We start from the raw sequence: 22,159 nt of genomic DNA, 5'->3' as shown, positions 1-22,159 counted from the left end.
AGTATTCCTATCTTCAAGGACGGGGCTATTGAGGCTGCATATGAATATATGATTTTAGCAACATCATACAGAGAATATTGCTGCTGCTGCTGCTCCTTCTCCTCCTACTGCTGCTACTATTGCTGCTGCTATAACTATTATTACTACTGCTGCTGTTGCTATAATTATTACTATTGCTACTGCTACTACTGCTCTTCCTACTATTCCTGCTGCTACTATAACTACTGCTACTGATACTACTGCTGCTACTATTACTGTTGCTGCTGCTACTGCTGCTCTTCCTACTATGCTTCTACTGTTATCTCTACTATTATTGCTGCTACAGTTACTATTATTGCTGCCGTTGCTACTACTATTGTTCCTGTTCCTGCTGCTCTTCTTGCCACCATTACTATTGCTACTATTACTGTTGGGGCTGCTGCTATAACTGTTACTATTACTACTGCTACTGTTGATGCTACTATTGCTATTACTGCTGCTGCTCTTCCTCCTACTGCTATTACTACTACAACTACAACTGCTACTACTATTATTGTTACTGCTCCTGCTGCTTCTCTTGCTACCATTACTATTGCTACTACTATTGTTGATGCTTCTGCTGCTAACAACTCTTATTACTAAATATGGTATGGTACAACTGATGAAAGACTGTCTTCAGATCTGAGAAGCCTTGAGTTCATGTGCCAATAATGATACATACAGGTGCAAGTGGACAGGCCCTTCACTTTGCCAAGCTCTTTATACCAATTAAATCACCCTTATTTGTGCTTTAAGATTTTCAAAATATTTTACATATACCACCCACTTCATATTCCTCATAGGTGCCTGCAATGCTCACTCTTTTCTCTTAGCTTCTTTCCCTGGCTTCCTTCTAAACTTGACTCAAATTTCCTCTCCTGTAGATGGCCTTTCCCTCTCCCTCCATTTGCTCCTATTTCCCCTTCTCTTATGACCTTCATATATTCTATTTGCATCCTAAATGTACTAAGACATTTATATGTTCTCTCCTCTTTTAGAATGTAAGTTTTTGAGGGCAGACCCTGGGTTTGGGGTTTTGTTTTTCTGTTGTCCTTTGTCCTTTGTTATACAGTGCTGGGTACATAGTAAGCACTTTATGTACTTTTTGATTGATTGACATTAGTTTCTTTGACCTCTGCATCTACATTCCCATAAATTTGCTATAAGATGCCTACTAGGGGATCTAGGGAGTTTACCTGGATCTTCAGGCAGCTGTTTGTCTACAAGTATGGGCACAAGATGGGCCTCAGAGCTATTAAATGTAACTGGCCTAGCTTAAGGAAAATAGAAACGCCAGTAGTTACATGCCTAATCAATCAGAAATGAAAGGGACTTGAGAGACCATTGGGTCCAACCTCCTTATTCTAGGAAAAAGGGAATTGAAGTCAGTCAATTGTCCCCTAGCATGTATCTAGCAGAGCTAAAATTCAAGGTTAGGTTTTTGACTCTACACTTATTGCATTATCCTACTAGCTTTATCTGTATTTAAATAATTATTTCTTCCCCTCATCCTTGGCTCTAGATCCCTCTGACTTCCCTGGCGGCCTCACCAGCTGGTCTCCTTCATCATCATGATAGAGCAAAGGCTGCTTGAGGGGCCTTCGGGTGTAGGTATGGGTGGTTGTGCCCTGAAAGTAGGTAGCTGCAAATTTGGCAAACTTGTACTCCGAGAGGTCCTCCTCTTCCTCATCAGGGAGGGGCAGGGCTGAATCCAGATCATCTTCCACCATCAACTTCTTGGATCGTTCTAGGTCCTAGGGAAGGAATGGTGTGTTGGTTTTCAGAGGCTGTAAGTTTAGTTGGGTTGGGAAAGTGATAGAGGCTAGGGGATCCAAGAACCTCCAAGCCTGGGACTCATTGAGAAATCAAGTTTGAATCATAAATGGGACTGGGGTGAAATTTAGCATATGAAATATCAGAGATGGAAGGGGTTTTAGAACAAGGAATGTTAGAACATAGAATGTCAGGTCTGGAAAACATCTTAGAACCCAGAATATCAGAACTACATATATAGCATGTAGGAGTTGGACTGTAGAATATAGAATGTTAGAACCCAAGAACATAGAATTTCAGAACCAGAAGGGGCCATAGAATACAGATTGTTAGAATATAGAATGTCAGAGCTGGAAAGGACCTTAGAATATTTAATATTGAAACACAAGAACATAAAATGTCAGAACTAGAAGGGGTCTTAGAACACAGAATGTTAAAACTATATACATAGAATGTAGGAGACAGAAAGGTCCTTAGAATATAGAATATTAGAAAACAAGAACATAGAACGTCAGTTATGAGGCCTTAAAATATAGGAGCTGGAAGGGACCTTAGAATATAAAACATAAGAACTCAAGAAAATAATATGTCAGAGTTGGAAGGGATCTTAGAACACAGAATGTCCAGACAGTCCTGTAAGGAACCTCAGAATACAGAATGTCAGAGTTATAAAAAGTTTTAAAATGTAGGAGCTGGAAGAGACCTTAGAATATAGAATATTGGAATATAAGAACATAGAATGTTGGAACTAGAAGGGGCCTTAGAACACAGAATGTTAAAACTACATACATAGAATGTAAGAGATAGAAAGGTCCTTAGAATATAGAAAACAAGAACATAGAATGTCAGAGCTAGAAGGGGTTTTAAGATGCAAGATCTGGTAGAGACATTAGAATATAAAATATTAGAACACAAGAACATAGTATGTCAGAGTTGGAAGGGATTTTAGAACACAGAATGTTGGGATCTATAAGAGACCTCAAAACACAGAATGTCAGAGTTATAAGAGGCCTTAAAATGTAGGAACCAGCAAGTTTTAATTCCTTGACATTACAAAGAACTGTTATGAGCATCGTTGTGCATATGGATTATTTTTCCTCTTTTATGATCTCTGGGACACAAACCCAATAATGATACTGCTAGATCAAAATGTATGTACATATTTATAGCTCTTTGGGCATATTACTAAAAAAAGTTTGCAAATCCTTTTCTTTTTCATTTAACTTTTTAAGATGAAAACTACTGTTTTATTTATATTATGCATTTTAATGAAAATATTTCTTAAAATTGTTATGATTAATTGATTCATTACTTCTGATTCATTATGATCTAAAAGTATATATTAGCTGCTTATTGATTGCTTCATTAATTTTCTTTTTCATTTAAATGAAGTGATGCTGAGTGAAATGAGCAGAACCAGGAGAACATTGTACCAAGTTACAGAATCACTTTGTGAAGATCAACTTTGATGGACTTGGCTCTTCTCAGTGATGTGGTGACTTGAGACAATTTCAAAAGACTCATGATGAAAAAAAATTCTCCACATCCAGAGAAAGAACTATGGAAACTGAATGATAACCAAAGCATATTGTTTTTATTTTTTTCTTTCTCATGGTTTTCCCTTTTGTTCTGATTCTTCTTTCATATGACTAATGTGAAAACATGTTTAATATGATTGTACATATATAATGTATATCAAATTTCTTGCTATTTGGGGGACGGATGGAAAATTGGAAATAAAAAACTGCCAATATTAAAAACTACCTTTTCATGTAATTGGGAAAAATAAAATACTATTAAATAGGAAAAAATGTAGGAGCTGGAAGAGACCTTAGAATATAAAACACTAGAACACAAGAAAATAGTCAGAGTTTGGAAGAGGTCTTAGAACACAATGTTCAGACCTGTAAGGGACCTCAGAATACAGAATGTCAGAGTTATATACGAGGTCTTAAAATGTAGGAGCTAGAAGGGACCTTAGAATATAAAATATTAGAACACAACAACATAGAATGTCAGAACTAGGAGGGACTTTAGAACACAGACTGTTGAAGCTGGAAGCACCTAAAAACAGAATGTTAAGGCCAGAAAGGCAGGGAATATTGGAAGTGAAAGGAAAGGTCTCAGTAATCATCTTTTCTAATCCCATCAAGCCAATTAGGAAAGAGATTTCCAGAAAGGGGAAGTGACTTGCCCAAAGTTACCTAGCTAGAAGAGAGCCAAGAAAGAATCTGAACTCAGGTTCCCTTACTCCAAATTCAAAGTTTTTTCTGCTCCTCTTGCTGCTAATGCTCTCTGGCCCTAATCACTTGAATATCTGGAGCTTGGTTAGTTTGTTGCTCCCCAGCCCAATATTATCCCTGAGACAGAAAGACCAAAGAGATATCTGGGGATCCCTCTAGGGCTGTCCCCTTCCCCAAGGAGGTACCTCAAAACCAGTGGGTGCCTGACCCTCCTGGCCTGGCAGTGATGATGTCGTCCCCAGGAAGCCAAACATTTTGTCCACCATATCAGAATCGTTGACAGGCTCATTGCGGGCTCTCTCCATCTTATCCAGAAGTTCCTTTTTCCTCCGGGCCTCTTCTTTCTCCTTTACTTCCCTCTCAGCATCTTCCCGGGCCAGCTGTGCCAGGCGCACCTACGGGCAGAAGGGAGACATCATTCTCTGTAGTTATGTAGTCATCATGGCTAGTTAACTCTGCCCACCAGCATGTATTAAGTGTTTACTCAGTGCCAGGCTCAAGAGATACAAAGAAAGGTAGACATACAACAGGCCCTGCCTTCAAGGAGCTCACATTCTAATAAGAGATAAAATGTATCTATAATGTAAATGGGAGGCAAACTCAAGGAGAGGCCGCCATTGACTAGATGATGGAGGAAAAGCAGAGTGTCCCAGAAGGGTCTCCAGCAGAAGGTGGGGTTTGATCAGAGACTTGAAAAAATCCAGGGAAGCTGGACGGTGGACATGAGAGAGAACATTCCAGGCATGGGACAAAGTCAGTCCACTCCAATCACAAGTCATGCAAAGATCAGAGGGCAAAGCCAGGACTACCATATCTAGCCCCAACTGCCCTGGCCAGATCCCATCTCACATACAATATTCTCTCATCTGGGTGCCACATTTAAGAAGGACTAATGAGAAACTGGAGCAGATCCAGAGGACAAGAGTCACAATCAATCAACTGATCAACAAATTATTTAGCACCTCCCTCCAGTGGGAGTTTAATAAAAGCTTGCTGATTTGTCTAAGATCTGTATCTTCCCAAGCACCCAACATAGTACCCTCATGTGGCAGAGCCTAATAAATATTTACTGAATTTAACTGAAGGGTCAAGCAAAAGAGGCAGCTGCTTTGAGATACAGGAAGCTTCTTAGGTGTGATTTTTGTTAAGTACTCAAGTTTTGAATGCCAGAAAATTCCATTCCCCGTGGGTATTCAGAACATTTTATGTTCAAGTCATGGTTCTGACTAGCTCGGTGATCCTCAACAAGTCATTTAAATGTGTCCCATTCTATTTCCTCATTTGATAAAGGAGAATATCTTTCGCTCTGTGCCTCAGAGAGATGTTGTAATCTAGTGGTGCAGAAATGTGAGCTATTAAATGAGATAATATATGTAAAGTGTTTAGCACAGTGGCTGGCTATGCAGAGTAGGGACTTAATAAAGGCTTTTCCCCTTTCCTTTCCTATTATTTTCATCGTTATTATTAGATGTTAAGCTCACATGATACTGTGGTCAATAATATAGGGGAAGATGAAGAAATAAAAGGAAAAGGTTCTTATAGGGTCTGAAACTCTCGAATCAAAGGAACTATGAGCCTCTTCTCCTCCCCACCTCCAACCAAGGGGCAAGCTAATTATACCAAAGAAAGAGGCAAGGAGTTCCATTATGATTATATCAGTGGTTTAATTATCACAATGGATTATTTACACAGAGACTATCTGGGGGCAGCTTCCAGACAATTCATTGGATATCAGATCCCTGCCATACAATCTGGGGTGGCAGCCAGACTATTCAGTGGATAGCCACAAAACCCCCCAGAAAGCCCCATGGTAATTACAGAAATCCAACAAAAGGAGGAGGTATTGCAAAGTATCATTATATATGTCATGGTAGATTTGGGTTTTGCTTAGCATGCAGTTCTAATTTGGGCCTGGGTCACAGGTCTCGGGTGTCATGCCAGTAGCTTGGCCGAGTGCCTAAGGTTATTATGTGGACATGGTGGAGATTATGTTCCAGTTCTGTGTCCTTGTTACAATTTGCTATAGCTTGTGCCTGGTTACATATTCTTGTTATGGCTTTCAACCCAATAGGGACTCCACAAAATGTACTGGTCAGTTTGAGTAAGTTCCCAGAAACACACAAAGTTATTTACTAGGTATAAGGTCCTTGTAGAAGATTTCTCCTCCCTCCCCACTTTGGAAAGGTTTTTATCCCAATAATATAGATTTTATCAAATTGAAACCCCACAGTTCTATTTGCACAAAAATATTTATCGCAGCTTTTTTAGTGATGACTACGAATTATAAACTATGAGGATGTCCATCAATTGGGGAATGACTGAATAAGCTATTGTATATGATAGTAATGGAATATCATTGGGCTATAAGAAATGATGAGCAGGATGGTTTCAGTAAAATCTGGAAAATTTTACATGAATTGATACAAAGTGAAGTGAGCAGAACCAGGAGATCATTGTACACAATAACAGTAAGATTGTATAATGAAGAGCCATGAATGACTTAGTTGTTTTCAGCAAACATAATGATCCAAGATAAACCTTATGGACTCATGATAAACAATGCTATCCATCTCTAGAAAAAAAACTAATGTTGTCTGAACATAAGATTGAATTATACATTTTTCCTTCCTTTCTTCCTTCCTTTATTCTTTCTTTCCTTCCTTCCTTCTTTCTTTCCTTCCTTCCTTCTTTTTGTTTCTTCTTGCACAAAATTACTAATGTGGAAATGTTTTACATGGTTGTACATGTATATAACCTATATGATATTGCTTACTATCTCAGGGAGAAGAGATGATACCGAGGGAGGGACAGAAGTCAAAACTTCAAAAAAAAACCCATGAATATTAATTGGAGGGAAAATGAAATGTTATTTTTATAATAGCTTTTTATTTTTCAAAATACATATAAAGATAATTTTCAACAAAACCTTGCAAAACCTTGTTTCATTTTTTTCTCCCTCCTCCCCTAGACAGCAAATAATCCAATCTTTAGCTCTGAAATGTAGAGTACCTGAATTCAACTACATATGGATCCCTGATAAGTCACTCAGTTTCCCCTCCTGTAAAATGAGGGGGTTGGACTAGATGACCTCTTAGATCCCTTCAAGTTTTAGGGCAATGATACTATCAAGCTTCTTTTTACTAATTCAGACCAGCAGTTGCTCTGTAACTTCAAATCTCTGAGAGCTGTTTAGGAACACTAAATGACTTGCCCAGGGTCACCCAATTGGTATGTAACCCCTTTGGTGCCCAAAACTTCTGGCCAACTCTTTGTCTTAACACCTTGTCTCTCCCACAGCAGGCATTTTTATCCCCAGTTTGCAAATAAGGAAAGTGAAGTCAGAAAGAAGTGAAATATGTCCACTGTCATATACCTACCACATAACTAGAAAGTCTTCATCTTGGGACTTAAGCCTAGGTCTTCTGACAGTTTTCGACTATGCCCCTGCCTCAAGCCCATCCTTATTTGGCTGGAGCAGGGGCCTCCACATATGACCTCTAGATGTTCTACTATTTTATGCTAATATATCCCTAAGCCACATCTGAAACTAGTACAGGTGCCCTGGAGAGGCACAGGAAGAATTGTAATGACCATCCTAACTTCCAGTCCCCAAAAGTCCCCCAAGTTTCCTAGCTGGGATCACCTAACTATTCTCTTCTACCCCATCATCTACGACAAACCTAGATCACATCTGGAGCTGGTATAGTTATCCTGGAGAGGCAGAGGAAGAGCTATAATGACCAGTTTAATTTTCTGGCCTCCAAATCCCCCAAAGGTTCCCACCCTTTCCTACTCTAGTTCCTTGCCAACCCATCCTCAATATGAGGGCTTTGTTCCATCAATCTTAGCATTCAGCTTTTGCTCTGAGAGGGCAGTATTTAGTTCCACTGGGAAAGATCATTCCTCAATGACCAACCCCTTAATTTATGTCCCAGTTTTAAGAACTGGATTCTTATTTTCAACTTCTGCCAAGTCCCTGCTTTGTAACCTACTCTGAACTCCAAAGGAACTGGAGACCTTTCCTTTTGGATCCTTTTTTTTGCTTTTGTCACTCCTCCCAGGATGTAGAGCCTTTCCCTGGACTGAAAATGTAGCCCCTGTAGTTGAATCCCTGCCATTTGCAGCCAAACCTCTCTTGATTCAAAATCCACCTGCCTGATTTATTATTGTTATTGAGTCATTTTAGTTGTGCCCAATTCTTCTATGTATTTATGTATTTTGGCAATTGGGGTTAAAATGACTTGTCCAAGGTCACACAGCTAGTAAGTGTTTAGTGTCTGAGGCTGCATTTGAACCCCTTGTGTTCAATTTTCCATGACCCTTTTTGGGGTTAAACAAGATTCTGGAGTGGATTGCCATTTCTTTCTCCAGTTTACAGAGAAAGAAACTGAGGCAAATAGGTTTAAGTGACTTGTCCAGGATCACACCACTTGTCCTGACTCCAGACCTGGCACTCTTGTGCACCATGGCTCCACTAGTTGTCATCTGATTTTACTTTGTTCTATTTTCTACTGAGGGCTCCATCCACACTGTTGCCTCCCACCCACCTACCAGGTCCCTTCCAATCTGCTGGACCCTTTCTCCTCCTGCTCCCCAGTGCCAGGAGCACCCTTCCTGGAAAGCTTCAGTGAAGTCCCAGAGGAGAGAAGAGCAGGGAGACCTGGGGAGTCCCTGGGCCTTTCTCCTTCCTTTACCTGATGCTTCTTCTCCGCTTCTTCCTTCGCTTTCTTCGCACTCATCTCCTTTTTCAGTTTCTCCTCCTCTGCCAATCGCAGTTTCTCAGCTTCCAAACGGCGAAGATACTGGGGGTGGGGAGGATGATAGCACACAAAATATTAAGAGCTGGAAGGAACATCCCTGAGTTTCTAAAGTCCAAGCTCTAATATACTACAGTACCAGGCCAATGTATCCCTTAGGAGTGATTGGGCAAGGGATTGGTGCTAGGTTCTCCCATTCCCAACTCACCTCTGCCTTCAGGCGCCTATGGAGTCTCCGGGCTATCATGCCCCTGGCATAGGCCTGCACAGTCAGGACGGCCCAGAGCCGGTGCCTGAACGCTCTGCGTACCAGATACCCCCGACACCTGGCCTGGAAGTCGATGATCCGCCTTCGGGCCAATCGGTACTGCTTGTGGAGCTTCCTGGACCGGTACAAGGCCTGGAGCCGCAGGAAACCCATCCTCATCTGCAATCAAAGTGAGATATGATGCTTCAGGACTTCCTCCTCCAAGCAGCTTTGCCAACCCTTCCAGGCCAGGTGCTCCCAGAAACCCCAGAATTCCAGCACAATTCTCTGGAGACTCAGATCCTTTATCTCAATTGTCTGTAGCATACTTTTGCATCTTGCCTTCATACTTAGGGTTCCCTGAAGGATGGGACTGTCTCAACCTCCTTAATGAGAGGGACCATGATATTGTTCCTTCTTGAAGAGGTCCATGGCTTCAGGGAGATGATTTCATGATATAAAAGTGAATTGGATTAAAGTGAGGATGGGCTGTACAAGGACTGTACAAGGTTACTTGCCTCATTTTCCCCTCCAGAGTCATCTGGGTCCAGTGGCCAGATATAGATCAGGACAACCAGAGATGGCCCTGGATATGGCCCTTCTCAAACAAGGGACTTTCTGAGGGCAGAACCCACATCTCCCTTCAAAATAAATGTTCCCCAAGGGCAGGATCAATGCCTTATATGCTGACAAGGAGTCCCTGACAGCAGAGACAGTGTCTTCTCAGACTAGAAGACTTAAGACTGTCTTTTCAGATTAGGTGGTCTCTAAAGGTGAGGATCACATTTTTAACATGAGTACTCTCTGAGGGCAGGGACTGTCCCTTCAGACCAGGGGGTACAAAAAGATAAAAGCCATTTTTCCACATGCTTTAGTGGCCAAGTCATAGTAATTAATTAATAAATCTCTCTGCATAATTAACAAAACAACAGTCTCCATAAGTTCCTCCAAAGTTTATCTAATTATCTCCACGGGGATGTCATAAAATTCTCAAAAAAATTCTAAAAAGAAAATTTATTTTCTATTTCCCCATTCATAATAAGTGTTTGATAAATACTTGTTAAATGATTAAGGAGAAAATACATATAAGCTAGAGGGGACTTTAAAGACTCCTTCATTTTACAGATGAGGAAACTGAGAACCAAAGAGAAAAATAGTTTGGTGCTTCCTCTGACTCCCAAGCTGGACAATCAGTCCATTTTACCATCTTTTTTAAGAGAAAAGGATATCCCCCAAATCAAACACCCCCATCCTGGGTTCCTTATACATATCATAGTATCATAGATGTATCATAGATGCTGATACTAAGGAAACTAAGGACCAGGAAAGCTGTGACATGGCCAAGATCACAAGACAAATAAATGTCAGAGGTAGGATTTGAATCCAAGTCTCCTTGGCTCTAGAATTAGCATTCTTGTGATTGTACCACTTAATCAAGCTGGCTTTCAAAGGAAAACAGCCTGCTTTGTGCACTCAGCATGGAAAATGGTGGAGAAGCGAATGATGGGAGTTCCAAGGCCTCTTCTGAAATGCAGGCAGGCTGGTGAGATGCACTTACCGCCCCATAGTTCCTCCTACAGTTGTGGCCCCGCCAGTGCCTCTGAATGAGCGTTGCAGCATTCTTCAGCCTCAGGTAGTTGGACCTTAAAACCATCAGCATCAGCATCAGCACTCTCCACTGACACCCATCAACTTTACAGTTTAAGAAGAGCCCTACTCACAATAACTGGGGGAGTCAAGTAATTCAGGGATTATGGGCTTCCTTTTTTAGAGGAAGAAGTGTCCAGGGTCACAAAAGAGCTCAGGAACACAGCTGGGATTGGGATTCACTTCTCCTGACATAGAGTAAGCTGGAGCTCTTTCACTATAATACCTGGTACCCCTGGCTCCTACAGTCTCCTGTAAATAACCATGGAAGAGAGCCAAGCCAGGGGTTATTTCATCCCTTTTACAAAGGTAGAAATTGAGGCCCAAGGAATGGAAGAATCTTGGCAAAGTTCATATGAACAGTTAAATATTAGCACAGCTCGGGGCTAGAGTCCAAATCCCCTGCCTCCATTGGCTGGTTTGGGCAGAAATTCTGGGCTCCCTCTTCCCATGTCCTGGGCAGAATGAATGGATCTTCCTGCTATTCTTGTGGATGAAAAACATTATCTCCTTTTTTTCCCCCTCCAAAGATGACAGTGGGGTGGGAAACATGTATTATATGCATGTATAGTATGATGAAGATGTTTATTGCATTCTGTGTTTCTGACATGAGTACATATATGCTCCAGAGTACACACACATGAGTTCAGTATAATATGATTATGAGAATGCATAACTTGTGCATGTGAAAGTATTTTTAAGTACAAAAATGCTTGTAAGTCTATATGGGAGCAATGGATTTGTCAACCCACTATATGTAGATTTACATATGTGAAAATTCATGTCCATGGCTAAACTATTAATATATTTGCATTCTAACATGATGTGTATATGTAGACTCGATGTCTAATGCAGTGTCTATCACATAAATAGGACTTGATTATATGCATGTTAGTGAATCAGTGCATGTGCCTACTTATCTGTATGTGTATATTTATGTAGAGTATGTGTTATATGTTTGTATCTACATGTGAACTGCTCTCAAATACCTGTCTTTAAATCCTCGGATGACTTTTTGAAGAAGGATCACTCGGTCGGTGATAGCCTTGTCCCTCTCAATCTCAAGCATCATGTCATGATGATCCTAGGGAGAAAACCCACTTTCAGTCATCCGGTAGAAAAGGGGTTCTGAGGTGTAGGGGATCCATGAGCATTCAAGAAACCTTTTCCCAACCACCTTTCAGCTACATCAGAGATTCCAAGCTTTGAAGGCAAGGTCATATCTCTCCTTGGAGATAATGTCATTAATATGTTACCAATTGTTCTGCTGTTCCGTTCATTTCACTATTTCATTTTTCTGCAGTCATCGCCTTCATTATTTCTTGCAAATCAATGATATTTCATTACATTGATATACCACAATTTGCTTTGCTCAACTATAAATGTTTGTTACAGGAATTTGCCTTTCTTTTAAATGAGAGTAAATGGTAGACAGAGGAAATAAATATTAATAAATTAATTTACAAATAAAATACAATTATTAAAAATTTCTAATTGGAGGGAAATCGGAGTGCTGTTGAGTTCCTACTTCAGAGTCTTCATGTCTGACATTGCTGATGGAGACTGAGACTGATGATTGGTTATACAAGGAAGGGCATTGTAGAATGCCCAATCCCTGGGCAAATTCTGTGGGATCAGAGGTCAATAGGAAAGAAGATATGAGAGAGTAAATTCAGAAGGTTGTTTTCCTTGTATGATGTTTTGATGACAAGAAAACTGTGTATCTATTTAGCCAAGAGTATGTTCTAGGAAGAACAAAAGCAGGACATGGAACAGAGAAGGATTTTGTCTGGCATAGAGCATCCAGTCCCTGGGACACAGGACAGCTAGAGGAGCTGATACAGTAGGGACAATAACATTCCCTGATGGGAGCCGTGGGAAGCCAGAGGGATAGCTGTGGCCTGTACTAAGCGCTTTACAAATATTATTTCATTTGAGTTTCACCAAAACTCTGGGAAGCAGATGTTATTATTATTCCCATTTTACAGGTGACAAAACTGGGGCAAACAGAGGTTAAGCACACAGAGTCATACATCTACATTTGAACTCAGCACTTTCTGACTCCTGATCTAGCACTCTTATCCATTAAGCTGACATCTCTTAGTGACGGGAGTGACATCTAGGTGACGACATCTAGGTGACGAAGACTAATAACAGTTAGCAGAGAAGGCTGTTCATTGAAGAATGTCTTGATTTGCTATGAATTCAATTTTGGTTTCAGCCAACTGTTAATATAACTTTTTTTCATTGATTTTTATGAACAAAGTGCTTACAAGGAGAGTTATTAACATAATTTGGGGTTGTTGAGCAAGTTTCTTTAAATTTCTAGATGGGATGAAAGTTTTTTTTTTTTTTTAAATCTCTTTTAAAAAATCTCTTCTTCCATAGTTTGACTAAAACTTACCTTCCTAGATTTAATTCCCATTATTCCTTTTCACGTGAACTGTATTTCAAACAAATTGGATTCTTTGTTGTTTTCCTCAAATTCATCATTTTCTATTTCAATTTTTTTAACATTTTGTTTCACAAAGTCCCCCCAGAGCTCTAACAGTCTGTATTCCAAAGACGTTACTGTATTTATATTATATAGTCTATGACCTAAAGACCCTTCCTGTTCCAACTTTCTGTGTTCTAAGATTTCTTACAGCTCTGACATTCTAAGCTATAAGGTCTCTTCCAGGTCTGACATTCCATTCTTTCAACTATAACATTTTATTTTCTAAAGTCTTTTTCAACTCCAACATTCTGTATTCTAAGGGCCCTTCAACTCCGACATTCTATGTTCTATGTTCCAAGGTCCTTCCAGCTTGATATCTTTATGAACCTCCATAAGTCTGTCCCCTCTCCAATCCCAATCTCCTGCTAGTGATGGGAAGCCCAATCTCCTGGAGCCACTTCACATTTCCAACCTCACCTTTCCTCAGGAGCTATGAGGAATAACATAACTTTATCATGGGATATCATTATCATATTATCATAGGATTCACTTCTCCTGACACAATAAACCGGAGCACTTTAATTATAATACCTGATACCTCTGGCCCCTCCATAGTCTCTTGTAAATAACATGGAAGGGAGGCAAGCTAGGAGTTATTTCATCCCTTTTACAAGGGTAGAATTTGAGGCCCAAGGAATGGAAGAATCTTGGCAAAGTTCATATGGACAGTTAAATATTAGCACAGCTTGGGACTAGAGTCCAAATCCCCTGCCTCCATTGGCTGGCTTGGGCAGAAATGCTGGGCTCCCTCTTCCCATGTCCTGGGCAGAATGAATGGATCTTCCTGCTATTCTTGTAGATAAAAAACACTATCTCCTTTTTTTCCCCCCCAAAGATGACAGTGGGGTGGGAAACATGTATTATACGCATGGATAGTATGATGAAGATGTTTATTGCATTCTGTGTTTCTGACATGAGTACATATATGCTCCAGAGTACACACACATGCATTCAGTATTATATGATTATGAGAATGCATAACTTGTGCATGTGAAAGTATTTTTAAGTACAAAAATGCTTGTAAGTCTATATGGGAGCAATGGATTTGTCATTCCACTATATGTGATTTACATATGTGAAAATTCATGTCCATGGCTAAATTATTAATATATTTGCATGTTCTTCAGAATATCCAACAGCTTAGATCATTCCAAAAATCCATAGAAAAGACAGGTTAGGGATTATTAACCCCATTCTATGAAAGAAGGAGATAGAGTCTGCTCAAAGACCTCCAGGATGCACAACTCAAGTCTTGATCACAATTTTTGAGCCCCTTATAAATCCAAAACTTCTCCCAGAGGTCCCCTAGGGCGCAGAAATCACTTCAATAGCTGGGCCAGGACCAAATTGTCATCCAAGTCACTGTCATGGTCCTTCAGAGATGGGGCCATTCTTTCCCCACTCTCCCCACCCCTTTGCTCCCTAGACAAGCTTTATTCATGTGACTATTACAAAAGATAATAACAAGCCTTGAAACACTATGTAAATTTGTCATTTTCATAAGCAATAATGACAGATTTATATAGTGATTTGAGGTTTGTTATGATCATTTACAATAAAATCATTATTATTTCTATGATAGCACTTTCTGTAAGATAGTTAGTACAAGTATCATTAGTCCCATTTTTACATAAAGAAAACTGAGACTCAGATAAGGAAACCAACATCTCAGACTGATCCTCAGAACAGGACCCGTACCCAAATGTCCCTTAGCTCTTCTAGAACACAAGCTGCCTTTTATCATGCGAGGATGCCTAGTTGTGAAAGAAGGCTTTCCTGCGTGCCTGAGAGCGCCCTTCCATGCTTCCTGACACACCAGCCCTGATCTTCCCCTCAGTAACCTCTCCCATTCCCCATTTCCTGCTCAGGCGGCTGGCTGAGCCAGATAACACCTGCCAGGTCAGTGGCAGTGAGAGGGACGGCAGAAACAAATATGGAGGGGCACGTGGGTACAACTGAAGGGAGAAAAGGCTGAGCTGAGCCCCTCCAAGCATGGCATGGGCTAGCTGAGAGCCACGAAGAAAGCAGACCTCCCCTATTTTCAGTAGAACAAAAAGGAGGGCAACTCTGCTGCAAAGTATGTTAGTGCTGACACCCAAGTTACGGACTCATTGACTGAATGAATGGCCAGAGACTTACAACACAGCCTCTCAAATCAGAAAAGGGAACTTTAAAAATGAGCATAGACAGTCAGTCAGAGGTAGAAGAGGCCTTAGAGCACGGAATATCAGAGCTGGCAAAGACTTTAAAGCCCAGAAGGAGAACTAGAAAGGGCCTGAGAGCCCAGAATGCCAGAGCTGAGAAGGGCCTTGGAGCCCAAGCTGGGCATGGGCACCCACCAAGGAAGACAGCTTTGCTGGAGGTATCTTGAGATTCCAACAATCTAAACAAGCTCTGAGATTTATAAAAATGGTAAACTATGGGTCTGTGTATATGCATGATTATTTCAGAAAATGGGCAAGATTTTGATGAATTTTCAATCCAAGGATTATGTTATGTTGTGTAATAATATGCACTTATTTTGAGGAGGAGTTTTTTGGTTTATTTTTGTGAGGTAATCTGAATTTTGCCAAATTTCAAATTTGAACTCAGCTCCACTTGACTCCAGGACTGGTGCTCTATCCACAATACTATGCACTTATGTGGGAGCTGCCTGCCAGAAGATATGGACTATTTCACTTGTCTCATGAACAATTTTGTACTCACTCTCTGTAGTGGCTAGACTGGACCAACTCAATGTTGTAAGAGGTATCCAGGGTGGAGAGGAGCATTTGTGGTTGGTAATCTTAAGGAAGCAGGGGCTTTGTTACAGTTTCAGGGCCAAGAGGAGCACTAGCTATTCAAGACTACTCTGATCAATACAGTGGTCTATTCCAAAGGACTCATGATGAAAAAATGCTCTCCATCTCCAGAGAGAGAACTGATGAACTCTGACTAAAACTTGAATTAATTAAAATTAAAATTGAAATTTTGAAAATTGAAAAATTGAAATAATTATTTTCTAATTTTTTTTGCTTTGTTTTGCATTATGACTAATATGAAATATGTTCTGTATGATTTTACATGTAAACTGTTTGCCTTTTCAATGTTGGGGGTAGAAGCTAGGGTGAGAATCTGGGACTCAAAATTTAAAACTAAAGCATGTTTAAAATAAAATAATTAATTTTTTTTTTAAAGAAAGTATAGAATGAGCTTAAAAGATATAATCTGGTACTGTTTGTAGAATTCCTTCCCCTACAGAATGACAGTGACCTCTTGACCCTTCATCCTCCCCTAACCACCATTAAGTAGAGAGGGATGCTCATATTTTACCCCATACTTTACCTTCAGAAAGATCTTAGTTTTGCCAATCTGCCAATCATCATGTCTCCCTAGCACAACTTCAGCAATGCGTTGGCAAGTGCCCCGAAGATCTTCCTGGAGAGGGAAGAGTTGTTGAAAGAGAAAATAAAGTTAGTCTGGTTTGACTTGTTTTTGATGAAGGCATTCTATGTTTTCAGGGCCCTCCCAACTCTGTTATTTTATGTTCTAAATCCCCTTTGTAATTCTGACATTCTATGTTCCAAGCTCTTTTGCAGCTGACATTCTACATTTTCACTGTCCTCCCATCTCTGATATTCTATGTCTAAGATTCCTTTCATCTCCAGCATTCTGTGTTATAAGTTTTCTTTCCTTCTATCTCTTAAATTTTATGTACCAGGTCCCTTTCTAACTCTGAAATTCCTGTTCTTGGTTTCCTTTCCAACTCTGACGCTCTGTGTTCTAACACCCCTCCTAGATCTGATATTCTGTGTTTCCACCTCTGAAAATCTACATGGCCCTAAGCCCGGTCTTGAAGGAACATGGGGATTTCAACAGATATAGTGAGGAAAGAGTACATTTTACCTCTTAATATCCTTATTCTCCAAGGCTCAGCATAGGGGCTTGCATTTCTAGTGCCTTTTGACTTCCCACATCCTACCCAACCTTTGAAAACACAAATTCTCTTAGAAACTATCAGAGAGATGGCCTATCCATAGGAGCTCAACTTTATCTTCTACCTTTGTTCAGTAATTGCAAAATAAAAATATCGCACTGTACCTTAGGCACCCTTAGAACTCTTTAGAGAGCTACTAGATGCTATCATCTCTTCTCAACAGCCCTGTGAAATGGGACACACAGGTCTTAGTATAATCTTCATGTGCAAGATAATAAAACTGAGCCCAGAAAAGAGAATGACAACCTATTTGTTGTCACTTAGAAAATTAATGACAGAACCAGGACTAGGAGCCAGGTCTGCCAACCAGGCAGCTCTTTTTATGATGGTAAGCTTTTCCCCTGACCCAAGTTCAAATTCAAGTTCATCTTTTCATCTATAAATAAGAGTGTTGGCCTAGAAGAACTGTTAGAACTCTCTCGATTCTAAATTTGTGATCTTAGACCCAATTTCAAAGCTCAAATATCCCGTCTCTTCAATTTTCTTCTTGAAGGTGACATGATATATATCAATCACAAAACATTTTTTAAATACCTACTTAAGGCAAGCTAGACATTGTGCTTAGAGCTGGGAATACATATCATGAGGCAAACAGCAGTCCCTGCCCTCAAGGAAATTACTGTCTAAAGAGAGAGACAACGTGCAAACACCTATGTACAGGAAAGATAAAACAGGATGAATAGGAGATAATTAACAGAGGGAAGAGACTAGAATGAAAAAGGGATGGAAGAAGCTTCCAGTAAAAGATGATATTTTATTGGACTTAATAGAGGCCAGAGAGGTCAGTAGCTAGAAAAGGGAGAGGTTCTAGGCTGGAGAAAATGCATGGAGCCCAGAGAAGTGTCTTGTTTGTGGAACAGCCAGTATCCCTGGATGGAAGAGCATGTGTTAGGGAGCAAAGTGTAAGAAGACTTTTAGAAAGTTGGGAGGGGGCTAGGTTGCGAAGGGTTTTGTGTGCCACACAGCATTTTGTATTTGCTCCTAGAGTAACCAGAGTTCAGAGAGAAACATGCTTGATCCTGTGCTTTAGGTAGAACTTCCTAACAATCAGAGATCACAGAGATCATTCAATTTACAAAATATAAAATTAGATGAAATCTGCCCCACAATGGAATGGGCTGCCTTAGTATGGGAAAAAGTGATGAGTTCCCTGAAAGGGTAGTATTTAAGCTGTTGCACTTAGCACATGGTCTGGTACATAAGAGATACTTAATATATAAGCACATGTTTGCTGATTGGTTCTTAGCATGTCATTTAAAGCTCTTCACTATGTGCCTCCAACCTGTCTCTCCAGGTTTCTCTCACAGAATCTATATTCCAGCTAAACTGGACAATAACGAGCCCCTAATCTCACCCTGCCCTCTCTGACTACAAATATCTGGATAGTTGTGCCGACCTTCTCTCAGACCTGGAACATACCCATTCCTCATCTCTACATGTTGAAATGTTTCTCTTCTTCCCAAGTCTAACCTGAATGATGTGGAGTCCACGAAATCTTCCCTGAATTTCTCAGCTGAAAGCATTCACTACTTCAACAAACTTCCATAGAAGACTTTGTCTGGATTTTTCCTTTGCCCTTGTCAAAATCTTCCTTTTCTACCCATCTGTGTAGAGGCCATATCCCTTCCCTATAGCAGATTGTAAACTCCTTAAGGAAAGGGGCTTTGTTGTTTTCTACCTTTGTATTCCCAGGTCTGAGTATAGAGCTCTAAAACAAAATATTTGTTGGCCTCCTACTGGCCTTTGGGCTCCTATGTCCCCTTAACCTTATCCCCGTCCTGCCCCATTTTGTTAATAGCCATCCAAAAACTCCAGAGGCTGGCCTGGCTCTGTCTTCATGCCCTTGGCAAAGCTCCCCTGGATGTCTAGGGCCGCTACGCAGCTTGTCCAGATGTACCTGCTTGTAAGCTGGCTTCACTCCAGGCATAAGCACACGGTAGCGCTCCACAAACTCCACAAAGGTGTATCGAATAGGGTAACCAGCCCGGCGGATCCTTATGGTTTCCATCATCCCAGAATATCTCAGCTGACGCACACAAAGGTGCCGGTCAAAGAGCTGGGTGGGAAAACAGGATAAGTGAGGAATAGCCCTCCCTCCAATCCTCTGCCTGACTTCCTCCTGACATTAGACAGAGCGCTATAGTAAAATGAAAATAATTATAAGTCCAGGGTTTGGGGCCAGAGAGCCTAGATGGGTAATCTCAGCTCAGCCTCTTATTAATTAGAACCTCTCACGAGGTTTCATTTTTTTTTTTTTGGCAAAATGGGAATGATAATTTTTGGACTACCCTACACTATGGGGTTATCCATAGGATCAAGGTTTTGAGTTGGATTTTTAGAGGTCAATTAATGCCATTTTGCTGAAAAGAAGGCCGGAAGAAATTGAGTCATATACTCAAGTTTTCATCCATAGTAAGTGACAAGGCTGAGATTCAAACCTAAGTACTCTGATCCAAAATTTGGTATTCATAGGATTATAGATCCAGAACAAGAGCTTTTACCAGCCATCTACTCCAATCCATCTATCCATCCTTCCTTTTTTTTTTTTTTTTTTTTTTTTTTTTGCTGAGGCAATTGGGGTTAAGTGACTTGCCTAGGGTCACCTCGCTAGGAAATATAAGTGCCTGAGATCACATTTGAACTCAGGATCTCCTGACTTCAGGACTGGTGCTCTACCCACTGTGCCATCTAGCTAATCCTAGTTCATTTTTGTAAATAAGGAAACCAAGGTCTAGAGTGATTAAGCAATTTTATCCAAAGTTGTTCAGGTAGTAATTTGAGGAACCAGGATTTTCACCTAGCTCCTCAGACTCTAAGAGAGCATTTGTGCACCATCCTATGCTGCCAATGAAAAGCTGTATATAAGAAGTTTTGTAACCTTTAAAGACTTTAGAACTTATGGTTCCTGCCCAAAGTGTTATCAAACAGTGCATAACCTGTGATCCAGCAGTGCTACTACTAGGCATATATTCCAAAGAAATATTAAAGGAGGGAAAGGGACCCATAATGTACATGATGTTTGAGGCCGCTCTCTTTGTAGTGGCCAGAAACTGGAAACTGAATTGATGCCCATCAGTTGGAGAATGGCTGAATGAGTGATGGTATATAAATGTTATGGAATATTATTGTTCTGTAAGAAATTATCAGCAGGATGATTTCAGAAAGGCCTGGAGAGACTTACATGAGCTGATGCTGAGTGAAGTGATGAGAACGAAAAGAACATTGTACACAGCAACAAGATTATGTGATGATCAATTCTAATGCACATGGCTCTTTTCAACAATGAGGTAATTCAGGCCAATTCCAATAGACTTGCAATGGAGAGAGCCATCTGCATCCAGAAAGAGGACTTTGGGGACTGAATGTGGATCACAACATAATATTTTCATCTTTCTTACTCTTGTTCGCTTGTTTGGTTTTTTTTCTCATTTTTCCTTTTGATTTGATTTTCTTGTGCAGCATGATGAGTTGTATGCTTAATATATATTGGATTACTTGCTACTTAGGGGAGTAGGGAGGGAAGGAGAAAAATTTGGAACACTAGGTTTTGCAAGGATGAATGTTGCAAACTATCTTTGCATATATTTTGAAAAATAAAAACCTATTATTATTTAAAAACAAAAAAAGAACTTATGGTTCCTAAACAGTAGAAGCCTGAAGTTAAGATCAGCAGCCTCTCTTCACCTCATTGTCAAAATAAAGAGTTTTTCCTTTACCCAGCATGCAGTCCCATGCTAGCAGAGAGAATCCCTTTTCAAGTTCCTGCTTAGTCTTGTCCAGAAAGGAAGTATTCCCTTCTTAGGATCAAGAGACGGCAAGATTCTTTGGGAACAATGGACAGCTGGAACATTCCAATGCTCCACCACCACTCTTATCTTTTTGTTGTTATCATCAAGACACCGCCAGCAACTCTTCATCCCCCAACAATCAGGTTCACTGGTAATAGGAAACTGAGTCAATAAGCATTCATTAAATACCAACTATGTGCTAAGACACCGTGCTAATGAAATACAAAAAGAAGCAAAAGGCAGTTCCTGCCCTCAAAGAGCTTACAATCAATCAATAACCATTTATTAATTGCCTACTTTGTATTAGAGGCACTTTGATAAGTGCTAGATACAAAAAGAGCCAAAAGACAGTTCTTGCCCTTGAGCAACTTATATTCTAACAAGGGAGATTGCACATATAAATTAGAACATTTAAGAAAAATATAAAAGTATAAGGGAAAAACAATAGTTCATGAAGCACTATTGAAACAGAGACATTTATTATTAGCATCCTCTCTCATCTTCAGCATCATCATTATCCCCTTCTTTTATCCCCCAGGCATGCTGCCTAGGAAAACCACAGGGATCTTTAGGACATAGGAATGAGTTCTTGATCTTCCCAGTCAATATACCAAGGCTTATTTTTTTTTCTTTGTTTGTTTATTGAAGCTTTTTATTTTCAAAACATATGCAAGGATAATTTTTCACCACTGACCCTTGCAAAATCTTGTGTTCCAATTTCTCTCTTTCCCCCACCCCCTCTTATAGATGGCAAGTAATCCAATACATGTTAAATATGGTAAAAATATATGTAAATCCAATATAAGCATACATATTTATATAATTATCTTACTGCACAAGAAGAATCAGATCAAAAAGGCAAAAAAAAAAAAAAAGAGAAAGAAAATAAAATTTGAGCAAACAACAACAAAATAAGTGGAAATTCTATGTTATGATCCACATTCAGTTCCCAGTCCTCTCTCTGGATATAGATAGTTCTTATCATCACAAAATTATTGGAATTGGTCTGAATCATCTCAATGTTGAGATAAGCCATATCCATCAGAATTGATCATCTCCTAGTTCTGCTCACTTCACTTAGCATCAGTTCATATAAGTCTCTCTAAGCCTCTCTAAAATCATCCTTCTGATCATTTCTTATAGAACAATAATATTCTATAACATTCATATACCATCATTCATTCAGCCATTCTCCAACTGATGGGCATCCATT

General features: G+C 40.0%; 1 protein-coding gene across 1 annotated transcript in view; it reads right to left on the bottom strand.

Annotated features, from left to right (window-relative positions):
- MYO7A (myosin VIIA) overlaps positions 1–22,159 on the bottom strand; it is a 152,982-nt gene that overhangs the window by 63,978 nt on the left and 66,845 nt on the right. Inside the window, exons 17-24 of the mRNA XM_074304138.1 lie at positions 19,056–19,214; positions 16,507–16,599; positions 11,675–11,769; positions 10,597–10,681; positions 9,000–9,218; positions 8,729–8,836; positions 4,220–4,429; positions 1,569–1,772 (exon numbers count right to left, since the gene is read on the bottom strand). Coding sequence (XP_074160239.1) covers positions 1,569–1,772; positions 4,220–4,429; positions 8,729–8,836; positions 9,000–9,218; positions 10,597–10,681; positions 11,675–11,769; positions 16,507–16,599; positions 19,056–19,214 — 1,173 coding nt within the window. The remainder of the gene's footprint in view (positions 1–1,568; positions 1,773–4,219; positions 4,430–8,728; positions 8,837–8,999; positions 9,219–10,596; positions 10,682–11,674; positions 11,770–16,506; positions 16,600–19,055; positions 19,215–22,159) is intronic.

Source organism: Sminthopsis crassicaudata, chromosome 3 (genome assembly GCF_048593235.1).
Source record: "Sminthopsis crassicaudata isolate SCR6 chromosome 3, ASM4859323v1, whole genome shotgun sequence".
NCBI lineage: Eukaryota > Metazoa > Chordata > Mammalia > Dasyuromorphia > Dasyuridae > Sminthopsis > Sminthopsis crassicaudata.
Note: the sequence above shows the minus strand (reverse complement) of the source record. Positions and strands in the feature narration are given on the sequence as shown.